The 15664-nt window shown below is 29.9% G+C and overlaps 3 protein-coding genes across 5 annotated transcripts; 2 read left to right on the forward strand and 1 right to left on the reverse strand.

The window, feature by feature from the left end:
* Positions 1–141: 141 nt before the first annotated feature.
* Positions 142–6723, forward strand: LOC115881629 (ribosomal RNA processing protein 1 homolog). 2 transcript variants are annotated; one of them, XM_030899186.1, is made up of 9 exons: positions 142–467; positions 528–748; positions 811–1170; positions 1279–1535; positions 1751–1917; positions 1976–2305; positions 6038–6088; positions 6153–6299; positions 6426–6723. In XM_030899186.1, the coding sequence occupies exons 1-9, from the start codon at positions 287–289 to the stop codon at positions 6434–6436; spliced, it is 1725 nt and encodes a 574-aa protein (XP_030755046.1). In that variant the 5' UTR covers positions 142–286; the 3' UTR covers positions 6437–6723. The 2 variants fall into 2 exon arrangements, with proteins under 2 accessions (XP_030755046.1, XP_030755045.1); XM_030899185.1 differs by having other exon boundaries at positions 6153–6310; positions 6426–6721.
* Positions 6724–9557: 2834 nt separating this feature from the next.
* LOC115881667 lies at positions 9558–11031 on the reverse strand. The gene is made up of 7 exons (XM_030899243.1): positions 10946–11031; positions 10661–10775; positions 10347–10602; positions 10162–10281; positions 9928–9960; positions 9807–9867; positions 9558–9752 (listed from the first exon to the last, which is right to left on the reverse strand). The coding sequence occupies exons 3-7, from the start codon at positions 10428–10430 to the stop codon at positions 9691–9693; spliced, it is 360 nt and encodes a 119-aa protein (XP_030755103.1). The 5' UTR covers positions 10431–10602; positions 10661–10775; positions 10946–11031; the 3' UTR covers positions 9558–9690.
* Positions 11032–11257: 226 nt separating this feature from the next.
* Positions 11258–13277, forward strand: LOC115881642 (prohibitin-2). Of its 2 annotated transcripts, none has more exons than XM_030899206.1 (6): positions 11258–11504; positions 11704–11824; positions 11893–12352; positions 12448–12525; positions 12585–12681; positions 13048–13277. In XM_030899206.1, exons 1-6 carry the CDS (start codon positions 11372–11374, stop codon positions 13161–13163), a joined length of 1005 nt encoding a protein of 334 aa, XP_030755066.1. In that variant the 5' UTR covers positions 11258–11371; the 3' UTR covers positions 13164–13277. The 2 variants fall into 2 exon arrangements, with proteins under 2 accessions (XP_030755066.1, XP_030755067.1); XM_030899207.1 differs by lacking the exon at positions 13048–13277 and adding an exon at positions 12807–12919.
* The last annotated feature ends 2387 nt before the right edge of the window (positions 13278–15664 follow it).

A 15664-nucleotide genomic window follows, 5' to 3' on the forward strand; every position in this document is an offset into this window, starting at 1 on the left:
GCAATTAACAGATCATATACAAAGAAACATAAATCATATATAAAAATATTGTATACGTCATATATAATAATAAAACATTGTCGGTTGGCGACACTGAAAAAAATCGTCGACAAAAAGATATGAATGTAAATTCGGATCTGTGGCAGATTCTAACCTATATTTTGGAGGCATGTAAATCAAATATTAAAACGTATATGAGCGACGCTAAAGTCTAGAAATACAGAAATTTTTTAAAATTTAAGTCATTTATAGTTTATATATAAATGAGAACATTGTATTTTATTAAATGAGACTAATAGAAACAGCAATGGAGAGTAAGAAATCGCTTAAAGAAGCCAAGAAGAAGAATCTTCTCCTGGTTCAAGATGTAAATTATGCTAAAAACTTAGCAGCTAATGACGAAAAAGTACGACGAAGAGCTCTGAAATATCTTAAAAAGTATTTGCAACAGAGATCTGAAGGCAACAGTAAGTAATTCAGCAGCAAATAGCCTTTTAATTTCATATGTTTTCATATTTCTATTCCAGATTTAACTGAAGAAAATTTAAAAGTATTATGGAAAGGATTGTTCTTTTCTATGTGGATGTCGGATAAACCTTTAATTCAGGAAGAGTGTGCTGAGAATATATCACATTTAATACATTCTATGTCTTTTCAACATTCAATGGATTTTTTTAGAGTGGGATTAATTACATTGCAAAATGAATGGTTTGGTATTGACCAGCATAGAATAAACAAATTTATGATGGTATGGTATAAGACTTATTATATTTTTCAATGTAACGACATACTTAAACCTATGTTTTTTAGTTTGTGCGGCGATTTTTAAGACAAGCTTTATTTGTTTTAAAGAAATTTAATTTCAAGAAGCGTCACAATAAAACATTTGCAGAAATACTAGAAAATACTATACTTAGCACATCAGAAACTCCTCCGTTAGGCTTATTTATGCATTTTACTGAAATTTATCTTGAGGAACTTGCAAAAGTTTCTGATGACAAGTTACAATCTTCCAGAACTTTAGATTTGTTAAAGCCTTATATCGCAAAACTGGCTTTTACAGATGATAGAAGGGTAACTGAATGGATTGATAAGTTTATTTTTACGCACTTGATGAAACAACACAAACTGGGATTAGAATACGAAGATAAATATAATGTTTGGAAAGCTGTATGTATATTTTTCTGAAATATTTACAAATTTTTTTAAAAAATTGTGCATTTTTTAAATATTTTCACATTATTTCTAAGCAAAAAAACTGAAGTTAGATATTTTTAGAATAGATTTGAGGGTTCTATAAATCAAATTCAAAAAGTTGTATTACCAGATGATGAGGACGATGATGATGAGTCTGAAGAAGTTCCAACAATTTCAAATGAAAATAAGCCATTAGATCCGAGAGCAGGGAGAGTTGATGTGGAGCTGCCACAAATTAAATTTAATAGTAAAGACATATCACAAACATTTCTGGAATTTAAAACTGATTCGAGAACATCTAAACATACAAGACATTTTTTGAAGCAATGGGCAGATAGGTAAGTTAAATCAGTTGATATATTAAATTTTTAAAAATTGTACATTATTTAAATATATTTATTTGCATATTTTTTTCAAGTTCAGTATTCAGTACTTTTCAACTTATTTTTAAAGTTGGGAATTAAATAGGTCACTACTAATTTTTAAAATATTTGCACAATTCACAAAGAAATACATTTCTAAATATACTTTATTATGCATACTTACCTTTTAGATTTGAAAAACTCCATAAAGGAATATATCCTTTAGGAATCAAAAGATTAGAAAAAAATAAACAAAAAAAGGATGTTGATATGAATGTAACTAAAGCTGCTAAAAAATTAATTAAATTTGAACAAAAATTATTGGCTAGAGATAGAAGAGAAAATAAAAGAAAAAGAGGTGAGTTATAGCAATAAGTTACAAGTAACTTATATACTTGATTTTTAATTTTTTATAGATAACAAAAATAATGAGGATGAACCAATAACCAAAAAAAGGAAAGTTGCTCAAGAAAGTAAGAAAACAGAAAAAAAAAGTAAGCGGAAAGATGTGGGATCTTTAGAAAATGAAATAAATAAAGTAGAGAAGAAAGAGTTTGCTAAATTGAAGCAAAAACTTAAAAAAAGTACAGAAAATAAACTATCTGCCAAAAAGGATTTAAGAAAAGCAAAGAAAAAAGAAGAAAATGGGATATTAAAGGATATACCAGATTTTGACTATTGTTTCCAAAGAAATTCTGGAATGTGGTTTGTGTCATCACAGGACACGCAAAATTGCACATTATCAAGTTAGTTTTTTTTGTCACCGCACAAAGTTAATATATTGTCTTGTTTATAACTTGTTTCAAAAGGTGGGAAATTCAAAATTTGTTTTTGAGTTATAAAAATTTAAAAAATATTTACACATTTTTGAGAGTTCAATAATGAGTTGGCTTATTGAAAAAGCAGAAAGTGATTTTTTATATATTGCCACTTCTTATATTATTTGAGCATACATTTTAGATATATTCAAATATTTCTGAAAATATTTGTACATTTTTTTAAATGTTCTCATATTTTTAAAAATATTTGTATGTTTTTATCAGTGTTCAATAATTTTAAACGTGCACATTTTTTAAGTATATCGGGTGTGGCTCACCTCTATAATTTTTTTATTTTTTCAGATAAAAAAAAGAGATTTGGTATGTTAGTATACAACATAAATTAAGAGTGATTGACGTATTCAATTGTTTTCAGTCACTTCCTGTTTCACCTGAAATTACTACATCTTTTGATTTTTAAATGACACTCTCGGTATTTTGTTACTTTATTCGATAGAAAATGACACTCTGAATAGAATGACATATCATATGTCAACTTTTGACCTTCTTGCTTTAAAAAAATCGTATTTTAAATTTCAATCTAGAGTGCCATGGCTGTGTTAAAAACACCAATTTTTAATCAAGGAGCCTTGGAAAAATAGATTTGATCGTCTAACTTTTTCGTATTTTATCGTCTAAATATCGTATTTTTGATCATATGTCAATTTTTTCAAACGGATAAGTGTGGCTCATTAGCATATTAGAAAAAAGCATTTTTTACAAATAATTTGATACCACACACTTGGTATTTCGAATCAAATTATCGTTATGAACCGCACGTTAGAATTTCAAATTAAACCATTTGAGAAAATATCCAAAGTTGACATATGATATGACATTCTAGTCAGTGAAACAGAAAGTGACCAAAAACAATTGAATACGCCATCAATCCTAATTTATGTCATATACTAACATACCAAATCTCGTTTTTTTTTTGTGAAAAATAAAAAAGTTATAGGGGTGAGCGAGGAGTGTCTCACTATTGGAATTACCTGTACATTTTGCATGGCAGTAGAATGATATTTTGGCAGTACCGGGGGTGAGCCTTTTTTGGAACGCACCCGGTATTTACACATTTTTTTCTAAAATTCAGTATTCTAGTTATTTTTAATATGGCTCAATATGGGGTTAAATAAAATCGTCTTTTAGTTATAACTGCCGCTTAAAATACAGGGTGGTCCGAACTGTATTCCGGAAACTTCGGCAGCATATTCTACAGATAAAAATAAGTTAAAAAGTTCCTATAAATGTATGTACGTCCTAAAATGCTTACTTTCGGAGATACAGGGTGTAGAAATCTCATTTTTATTTCGATTTTTTCCAAATAATTTCTGAAGCAACGTCAATATTTGGATGAAAATTAGGGTCTGGGATTTTTTTGACATGATAAATTTGATTTTGATGTCAATATGATTCCTACTTGTAGAGGGCGCCACCTACATATTTTTTGACTGATTTGAAGTGTAATAACTTTTCGTCCGTACCTGTATAAAACTAACGAGTAAAAAAACATACATTTACGACGTTTTTTACGTAAAAAAGGTCTCTTGGTAAAAATCGCTACAAGTAATGGTTCTCTAGATATTTGGAATCAAAATTATTAATACCTCATCATTGACATAAATTAAACATGTTGACCAAATAGTTATTACAATGAAATTATAAATTTGAAATGTTTTTGTGCCAAAAGTTCAACAGAAACTGTTTCATCATCATTTTTTCGAAGAAAAATTTATTATTAATTTAAAAAAATAAAAAGCTCCCACATTTATAATGTCAGTTAGTGTTGCACAAGAGTCTTGAACAAGTCTTGCAAGACCAAGACTCTTGCAAGAAATTCATGACAAGACTTTCAAAATTTCTTGTCTTGAATTTCAAGACAAGACAAGACTTTAATGTGCAAGAAATTTCAAGAGTCTTGCAAGATTTCTTGAATTCAAGATTTCTTGAAAGTTAGAAATGATACATTTTTTTAAGTGATAATTAGGTGTTTGCGCAAGTTATGCTGGGTTTATACAACATTTACATAGTCGTAATCACAATCATAGTCATAATAATAAAAGTTAAACTATCCACTTCTTATAAACCTGTCGACATCTACCATGAACTTAGCCTCTAATTATGTTACCCAACTTCACTGATATAAAAATTATGATTATGAAAATGTTCTATAAACGCACATTAAAAGTGCGTTGTGATTATGACGTTGATTAAGACTTTGAGTATGATTACGACTTATGCAAATGTTGTATAAACCCGGGATTAATATTGAACAGTATTCATTTTTTTTTTCTATCATAGCCAGTGTTTTAGAGTTGAGAATGAAATAAAATAAAGTCAAGGCAACAAACCGTATATTGGTAATTGGTATTCTACATAAAATTATATTGGTATAATGGTATTATAAAAAAACTAATGGTGGGTTCGTCGAGCACGATTTGCTCTGTTTGGTACTACTTTTCATGCACGAAATTGCTCCGCGAACAAAAAGTAGTATCAAATAGCGCAAATAGTACACTCTAACATGACCTTCCCGTACACCCTGTATCCAAACTTTTCCAACCAATCTTCCATAATAAAAAAATAAAATAAATATACCATAAAAAATAAAAGTAACAAACGGGTAACCAAAATAGAACATAATAAACTAACAAGAATTAACAACTAGAACTAAAAAATGAACTTATGGAAATTCATCTATCCAGGAATTCAAACAAATTAAACTTCTTACCGATTCTGAATTTAGCCGGTTTCTGTGTTTCCTTAAGTACCTTTACCAGTGCTGCCTTCGAAAAGATCCTTTCTGCGGGAACAGAAGTAGCTGGTGTACAAAAAAAATCATGAGCCATTTTTGACAGCACTGAAAATATGGCACTATGGCTCTGCCACCATGCTAAAATATCTGTTTTATCGTTCACTCTTTGCATAGATAAATAATTTCGAAGTTCATTTTGAAAACCACTATCAGTATTGACATTACAACTACAACTACCAAAACTACCTGAATGTTCGTCTTGATGAGTATGATGAAACGCTTCGTATACTACTTACAAGTCTTGCAAGACAAGACAAGACTTTGCCATTCAAGAAATCTGCAAGACAAGACTGAAAATTTCTTGTCGACACTAATGTCAGTCAAATAGCTATCTACTCAACATGTTTATTTTTAGTCAATAATGACATGTATTGACTGTTTTTACATTCTATATATCTTGAGAACGGTTGCTCGTAGCTTTACCAAGAGACTTTTTTATGTAGAAAATAACGGAAATATATATTTTTTTACTCAGTAGTCTTATACAGGTACGGGCGAAAAGTTATTACTCTTCAAAACAGTTAAAACACATGCAGCTGGCGTCTCCTACAAATAGGAGTTATATTGACATCAAAATCAAATTTCCAGTTTCCAAAAACCAAAAAATCCCAGACGCCAATTTTCATCCAAATATTGACGTTACTTCAGAAATTATTTGGAAAAAATCGAAATAAAAATAAAACTTCTACACCCTGTATCTCCGAAACTAAGCATTTTAAGACGTACATTTATACGAACTTTTTTACTTATTTTTATCTGCAGAATATGCTGCCAAAGTCTCCAGAATACAGTTCGGACCACACGTATTTAAGAAGTTTAATGATTATTATGAATATATTTTTTAGGCACTAGTAAACCAAAGAGAAAAAATAATCAAAGGAAGTCTCCGAATAATGGTATGTTTGTATTTTGTATGCACTGTATTTTGATTTTTTATTAATTTATATTATCTTATTATAGAAGATTTACGAGATCAACCTACTATAAATAATGAAAATGATGATAATGCGGAATACGGGATATTTATTCCTTCAAAAAAATCTATCAAAAAATTAAAGAAGACTAAAGCAGAAAATGAAATTAATGAGATTGTTACCAAGCTTAGAGGTAAAAATAAGGTACGCTTTGAATGTAATGAGGTTGTATATTATTTTATATACATTTTTTTTCTGTCATGATACAACCTCATCTAGTTTTTCTACATAGAATAATCAAGATGTTTTTCCCCTACAGAAAAATGTTAGTGTTAGTAAGTCTCCAAAAAATCCTCGAAAATCGCCTAGCCCAAAAAAGGTGAAAATTAACACTAAACTCAACGTGTCGCAGGAGATAGATGATCACATTCAACAAGTGATTTCGTCGCCACAGATTCCTTTTGATAGTATGAAAAAACCTGGAAAGCCATTGCTCAAGACGCCTATTAAATCGAGCCCTATAAACCCTTTTTATAGAATGAAAATATTTTGAGAACATATCTACTTTTTTTGTTTTTTAATCAAAATATTTATACATAAATATAAGTTTACAGTGTTATTTGGATATTTTATTTTATTTAATAGTGAGTCTATGAATTTCTGAATAGTTTTTTTAAGAGTCCATTTCACTAGTCCGAAAAAGTAGCAAAATAAGCGTTCGCCATTTAAACATTTTATGCAAAAACTGGCTAGGTATTTTTACACAAATGAAGAAGGAAATTAAAGATAAAGGATTATACATCACAAACTGTATTGTAAAAATAAGGTAATTAAGGGCTTATTTTTTGGTATTTTTTATAATTTCGCTAATATCTTTGGTTTGAAAGAAGATATCAAGATACGGTTTTCGCTAACTTTGTAAGCTTTTACTCTTACTTACTACTTTTTTTTACTCTTACTCTTACTACTCTTTACTACCAGCTAAAATAGCATATATTATCGTATTTAATTTTTTTGAAAAAACGCGCTATGTTTGTTAAATTGTAAGAAAGCGCCCCCTAGCGTCTACGTTCAAAAGCTTATTATTATTGTTTATATGGTACAATATAGAGTAAGAAACGCTCTTTTAAACGAGCCCTCGTCTGTTGGATTCCGATCATCCAGTCCGGAGTTATTAACATTTAAATAAGGATAGATCTAACCTTCCCCCACCACTTTATTTTAGCAGATATGGGGAAACGGTTCTAACAAAAAAAATCCAAAATTTACTGAAAATTATGAAGCTATTATTTATAATAGTCATTATCTAATTTGACTACTGGCAAAATTCTGTAAAAAAACTATTTTCCATAGCAGTTGCGCCACCTAGCGGCCGTTTTACAAACTTGAAAATAATTTCCAGCAATTTCTCATAGCCCCTTTAGTTATAAATATTTTTTTCCGTAAGCCCTACGCTAATACTTTCCGAGATACAGCCGAGAGCTATTCTTAGTGGACACCCGGTACATTCAGGCTGAGAGCGTCGCGTCGCGTCCGCCCCATTGAACCCCCAAACCAAACCAACCCCCCTCCCCCAAAAAGGGGTGTTAAATCGGGTTTAAATTATCCTATCTTACATCGAGCTAGTTCAAAGACAATATAATAATATTACTTTTTTAATTTAATTACTAGTTTTGAATTTACAACACCTCCTTTTTGACAATTTTCTTAATATACGAAACGCGCAAAAATAAAGCGAAAACAAGTAATATTTTACAGTCCTCTTTTAATTCCTAAAAATCGGTATTACCCAGGAACTGTTTCGTTTATCCATGGTTTGTCCATGGGCATTAAAAGTAAAAATCATTTTGCCAAAATATACCGTGCCTTTGATGCAGTTTAGTTTGAATCTATTTCTAATAAAATTACTTTACTTCTTACTTCAATCAGACTTGAACAAAAAAGCTTTACCGCGCTTTGGTCTCGGATTAATTTGACTAAAAAAAGCAACTGTTAAAGTAGTGATTCTATAAATTTTATCGCCACATTCGGCCACGTTTGTTAAAAATTTAAAATAAAAGATAAACAGTGTGGAAAAAAATGAAAACTACATTCTTCATTTTTGCGGATGCCGATGAATTCTATAATTTACTTTTTTTGCCACTTAAAATTATATAAATATCATTATATTGTATAAGATTTAAATGTTATAAATTATAATAATTTGAACCACAGTGTAACTAAACTGAGCATCAATTGAAGCGTAAAGTACAAATTTTTGCATTGAGTTTAACTTCTTGTATTTTTTAAACTTTTGAAGGAATTTTGAATTTGCCAGCCAGATTCTAAAACTGTTTTATCGACTATCGAACCGTTCTTTGCAGTTTTTTTCAATTATTGGTCAGGACCCATAATACAGGATAAAACAAAAATGCGCGCATTTTTAACAAAATTTTAAATAAGCCTCATTTTGTGGAGGGATGGAGGAGATCTATTTTTGTGGGTAGTTTGAAGGAGGTGTTTTAGACCTCGGGACGTTTATGGTTTTTTTGGCTATCGCTCTCCATTGCGATGTTTTCGATATTCTTATGATTGTCGGTAGAGTTTTAATACTAATAATTTTATCTCATTGTGAAATGAAGATATCGTATTTTTAAGCATTATGCATTTTAATGTATAATTAAATAAAGCAAACAAATAATTTTATAAAACTAAAAAATGTTACAGTTACATACAGGGCGTTAAAAATTTATCTAGCTGGTATATATGAACAGGTTTTATTATGTATCTTGGCATAACAAAAGAAGCATTTAACACTTTTTCATTAACGATACAGTATAATCATTAGTTAATGCGCATAATACTCAAAAATACAATATATTAATTTCATAATGAGATAAATTTATTAGAATTAAAACCTTACCGAAAATCATAAAAAAAGGAAAACATCGCAATGGAGAGCGATACCCCAAAAAAACTCAAAAAAGTCCCGAGGTATAAAACAGCTCTTTTAAAATACCCACAATAATGGAAATCCTCCATACCCCACAAAATGGAGGGCACTTAAAATTTTGTAAAAAATGCACGCATTTTTGTTATACCCTGTATTATGGGTATTGGCCAATAATTCGATAAAAAAGCGTTTCAGACTCTGGCTAGCAATTCAAAACGCCTTCAATAATTCAGAAAATACAAGAAGTTCAACTTGATGCAAAAATTTTCACGTTACGTTTCAATTGGTGCTCAGTTTACTTTTTTAAATAAATTTATTAAACTATGTTATTTGATGTATTTTATTAAGCTGAATTGAATAAAATCCGTCCCAATGCGATTGGATTAACGGTTTAGGAAATATAGGGTTTTTTCGTTATATTATCAGTTTCACACCACTGTGCAATGCTCTCAGCCTGAATGTACCTCGAGTGTAATAGACTCTTAAACATATACAAATAAAAGAAAATGAGAAAATGAATTCAAAACACAATAAACTATATTAATATATATATATATATATATCAGTTAGAATCTACATGTTTAGAAAATTACAACCAGGTATTTTAATCTCTTAAAACTAATATAAACAGAATGATGAAAAAATTACAATTTTATTCTGGATCAGAGACACTTAATTCATCTGGTAGCTTAGGAGATGATTCTGCTTCAGCTTCTATAAAGAATATAAAAAATAAATAATTTGTTGGTTAAAAACAAAATTACCCACCAGTATTTGAGTCTTGTATACCGTTACTTTCAAAATTATCTTCATCAACATCTGACTCCTCCTATCAAAAAAATAAAAATATATGTTGTTTTTATAAACTAATTTTTTAAGCACATCTTACCAAGTCGGTATCAGAACTTTCCACATCAAATTCCTAAAACACAAAAATAATTGATTAAAAATTCAATCAGTTTTTAAACAAGTTGATATTTTTATTTAAATCTTTGCTCCCTGATTTATCAGCAGCCACAAAAACAGGCCAGCATGGTAGCCTTTGTTTTTATGCTTTTCTGTTCTAAATCACTTTTAACAAGTTTTTAAGTCATTATTAGTAATTTTTATTTCATTTTATTACCGGATCATACTCAGAATCATCACTTTCCAAAATATTATCTAAGGAAACGACAGACTCATCCATATCTACATAAGGGTTATCATCCATCAAGTTTAATACATCTTGCAGATCAACTCTGACCTAAAATAATAGTTAAAAATGGCATAATAAAAAAAGGAAATAATTAATTAACACTTGTTTCATACAGCAATAGGCATTTCATCATCATCCCAATTTTCCAGATCACTACTAAATTCATCTACATAAGGGTTGTCCACAAAATCTCGCATCTTTGTAATATTAAAATAGTTGAGTAGTATGTTTACTTGGTTGTTTTGGCTTTCTTTTAAGATCTTTTACGACAATTTTTTTTCCTTCCACTTTAGTTTTCTTCAAATCCTTAAACACTGTTTCCAACTCTTGTCGATTTTCAAAGTCTACTGTGCACCAGCGACGCGATTTCTGATATCAAAATGTTTAATGAAATTAGCCATAATTGATTATTAAAAATTATTATTACCTGTCTTGGTAGACGGACGTGAGTAATATTTGGATGCAAGCTTAAAATCTGTTGTTCGTCTACAATTTTAACTGGTAAACGTAAATATAAAGAATGCCTTTTCTTAATTTCTATTCTAAAAATACAACTTTATTACAATATAATAATGAATGGGCAATGTTGAAAATATGAGAACAGCTTAGAGATTGGATGATGTTTTGTTAAAATAACATATGTTCTTCACTAATTGTAAATAAGAAGAACGAGATAGGCATTTCTAAAAATGATAAAAAAACACTTATTTACCCCATTTCAAAATCAAAAGGCCAGAAACAAATGCATTTGAAATCACATGCCAAAACCAAAACAAAATGGTATGACAAATGACAAAATGACAAAATTGACAGATATTTTAAAAAAGAAGAGGAAATAGAGAGAGATAGAAAGATTTTTTTTCCGTCAGGACAATCAACATTCAAATATTAAAAGCCCAGAATAATTTTTTAGAGTCAAAGATTCGAATCTATGGCCTATATCATATATAAAATACTCTAATTTTACTATTGGCAACATTGTCTATTTTAGTTCATTTCACTTTTTAGATATGATAATGACATTACTCGGATGACATTGACAGATAACAATTTTATTAAACCTCGTGTAAGTTGTAGGATTTCCGCTAATTTTTTAGGAACAAAATCCAAAAAATATATAGAGATAACTTAAATAAATATGGCGCAAAGTAAGTTAAACGATCTGGCCGGAAAATTCGGTAAGGGTGGTCCACCCGGATTAGGATTAGGAATGAAACTATTGACTATCGGAGGTCTTGCGGCTTACGGAGTTTCTCAATCTATGTACACAGGTAAGATAAATATATTTTTTTTTTATCATGAAAACAACCAGTGGATTTTGTACTGTTGTAGTTGAGAATTATTATTAGACATATATATATTAATTTTATACTTTCTAACCTAATAGTACATATCCAGTCAAAGTTAATGATTAAATTTAAATTATGCAATTACAATAGCAAGGAAGTCTAAAGAGTAATAATTTTGTAGTGGAAGGTGGTCACCGAGCTATTATATTTAATAGAATTGGAGGTATTCAAAAAGACATTTACACAGAGGGACTGCATTTTCGTATACCGTGGTTTGAATATCCTATAATTTTTGATATCAGGTAGGTATTTTTAGACTAGAAACTATTAAAGGAGACTAGAAAAATATTAAGATGTATAAAAATTTTAGATCTAGACCTAGAAAGATTTCTTCCCCAACTGGTTCTAAAGATCTTCAAATGGTTAACATTTCTTTGAGAGTATTGTCTAGACCAAACGCTAGCCAACTTCCATTTGTATACAGGCAGCTTGGTTTAGACTATGATGAGAAAGTGCTTCCATCTATTTGCAATGAAGTCCTAAAATCAGTTGTTGCCAAGTTCAATGCCGCCCAACTAATTACTCAAAGACAGCAAGTTTCTCTTTTAGTGCGAAGAGAGTTAGTTGAAAGAGCGCAGGATTTCAATATAATTTTAGATGATGTTTCTATCACAGAATTGTCGTTTGGCAAAGAATACACAGCAGCTGTTGAAGCTAAACAAGTAGCTCAACAAGAGGCACAGAGAGCTGCATTTGTGGTAGAAAGAGCTAAACAAGAAAGACAGCAGAAAATTGTACAAGCTGAAGGTGAAGCTGAAGCCGCACAAATGATATCCTTTTTATTTTTAATATTTTTGTGTTTATATGTTTATTAATAATTTTTATATTCATATGTTTTGGAATCATTTTTCTTAATAATACTTACTTAGGTCAAGCAATCTCACAAAATCCTGGTTATCTGAAACTCAGAAAAATTAGAGCTGCTCAAAATATTTCAAGGACTGTAAGTACTAGTATTGTTTTGGACGTTTGTCTTTATTATTAATTTTTGTCATATTTTAGATTGCTAATTCTCAAAATAAAGTATATTTGAGTGGTAACAGTCTTATGCTGAACATTTCTGATAAAGAATTTGATGATCAGAGTAACAAATTGAAAAGTAAGAGTTAAAGATTGATGATTATCTTTATTTAAGATTTAGTTTGGTACCAGATCTTGGTTTAATATATATTGCTTTATATCGGTAATATAAAACAAGAAACCACAATTTATATTGTTTTCTAGGTTTTTAATTATAAGAAAGACTTTTTTATGATAATGGATTAGGCATTGTCGGAAAACGAATATTGCATTGTTGTTACTGCCTTACTGTAAATATTCAATAAATTGTTTATAAAGATAAAGGCGCTTTATTTTTGTTTTGCTCGTGCTAAATTCTAAAGAAAAAAAAACGAAAAATAATACTAACATATTTATTAGTTTTGAAAAATACAAATTAATATTATTTTTCGTTTTTTTTTTCTAGGTGGTTATGGGCCTAGGGATTTTGATGCAATGTTGGATAGTAAGCGAGATAAATTGTCTATATTGACGCTATCTCGTTTTGCAGCTGAGAGGATTTCGCCAAAAAATTACACCTAAGCATATAGTTTTTTACTACTTTATATACTCTCCAGCATTTATTTCAGTAATTTTTGTTAATGAAGCACTTAATAGAATAGAATTTAATGTTATTAAAATATTTTTATACAGTTTTGTAATGGTTTTATTATTTCTCATTAAAAAAAAGACAAATTAGAAGTAATTAGCTGATATTATTACTTATTGATTTCCCGTGTAGACCTAAGCGCAAACATGGCAGCCACCATAGCATAAAATTTTTGAATGCGTACCGTCGAAGCTTATTCTACGTCCATAGAGTGATGAGTGGTAGGTATATACCCATGTGTAGATAGTAGATACTGTTCTCAGCTACCGGTTTCTGTGAAAGCCCTAAGACTGGTGGCTTTCTAACTTTTAAGATGTTTCATATTTCTCTTTTTCAACTCCAAGAGAAATTTTTCAGATGACCCTCGTAGCGTATAAAATCTCCAGCAAATATCAGAATTGCTATCTGTGATAGAGAGCGAGCCGTGACAGTAACATACTTGCAAATTATGGCGTGCGAATCCAGACGGAGTAAATATTTATGAGGCAAAATTTGGAACTGTTATATTTTTTCAATAAATATGTATTGAAAAAATAAATTCGGCTCGGGCAGACGAATAATTTCAAACTGTTTTCGAATTCCGCAGGATGGCGGGTGGCGAAACGTGTGGCCCCGCCTCAAGGTCTATATCACTATACAGGGTCTGGCAAATAGTGCGATGGGTATTTATTGTAGCTCCTTTAATAAAAAAAAACTTAGGAATTTTGTGTTTGAAAAGAGCAAAATAAACATTTAAATCTCAATTTAAAAAAAATAAAAGATATAGGATAAAATAGTGTAATAAAAAGATACACGTTTAAAACATATCTATTTTATTTGTCACACAATTAAAACTAGATACAAATCTATACAATTATGTAACAAAAATTAGCTAGATGAAATCAAATGTTCCAAATGCTTCCTTTCCTATTTACTGCATAAAATGATTATTCTTTCAAAATATCTTTTCATAACACTGTCCTTTAAGATATCTCCATAAAAAAGCCCTGACTAGATAAAATTAGGATCATTTAAGAATTCTATTAATTGGTGATTGCACACTGCATTCACCAACTAATAGAATCATATCGCAATTATCTCTGATGTAGGGTAAGTTTCCATTTTTCGGAAAATTTCTGATATTTTTTTTGTTTTAACTGACACAAAATGATAATTAGTTGCTAAAGTCCTAAAGTTGAACTAATTAGATAGCTATGTTGAAGTAACGTCAGACGTATCACAGCCACTCCTAGATTTTATAAAATAATAAAGATCTAATCATACTAAAAATCATAAAAATAAAAATATCTAAGAAAATATTTGTTTAAATTCCAACCTTAATAGTATTTTGAAGAGACATGAATTCCCCATTGAATATCGCCATAATTAACTGGGTGTTCCATTTAAACTAAAGGAGTAAATTGCTTTTAAATGTGACCAATGTTCAATATTAATTTTGCCTCACACTGTATAACTTTTTTACTCAGGTTTTAATTTGATTTAAAGTACAATAGTTATTTATTATATTATTATAACTAAATATTAGACTATAACGGGTAAATTCCAATTTAGGTAGTGTTTATTGAAATTTGAAAATTGCTCTTTGCTCTTCATTTTCAGAAAATGTTAAATAAATCAAAAACCTTACATTTGAGCCATATACTTCCCTAGGAAAACTCACCTTTATTGTTCCCATAGAAACTAAAAATCAATTAATATATATAGGGTGTCCCATATTACAAAAAACACAACTTGGATGTGTAACCTTTTTTGGGGACACCCTGTAGAACTCTATATTTTTAAAAAGTGCTCTGTCTACATAATATCCTTTATGCTCACAAAATTTCATTTCAATATAAACTGTTGTTCTCCTTGAAGCCTCCGCGTCGCGCGTCTTATGAGGGTGCATCCATACCATAGTTTTTGTAAAGCTATACCTAAAAGTTTTACTTTAGTTGAAAATGTTTTCAAGTTGTTTGAAAAAATCCTGGAAAGAAATAATAAATATCACAACAGAACACAATTTCTAACTACTCTTGATTTTCGATTAATACGGCAGAGGGATATAAATTTTTCCTTGACGCCACTGGTCGCCCATTTCCTTCCTCAAGGTAAAAGCGCATTTTCATATCCTGTTTTCCGTCTGGTATTGGACGCGGTGCGCGAATAAATTTTATTGTAAAATCAAAACAAATCCCCGGCATTACGCCTACCATTCACTGCAATTTCAGTCTATGATATGATAATAACTAGGAAACGCGCAACGGCTACGATAGTCGTTCATTTATTTCGGTATGCGAGACGACAAGTTGCCATTAGAATGGAGATGCAATTCAACGCATAGTTTTTTTTTTCTTTTTATTTAAAAAAATAGTTATTTATAGTCCACCAACGGTATCTAGGCTCATTATTATACGTAACGATTTGTAGTACCTATAGTAAAAAATGTCATTCA

This window comes from Sitophilus oryzae, unplaced genomic scaffold (genome assembly GCF_002938485.1).
Source record: "Sitophilus oryzae breed Bouriz unplaced genomic scaffold, Soryzae_2.0 scaffold_172_pilon_pilon, whole genome shotgun sequence".
Classification (NCBI taxonomy): domain Eukaryota; kingdom Metazoa; phylum Arthropoda; class Insecta; order Coleoptera; family Curculionidae; genus Sitophilus; species Sitophilus oryzae.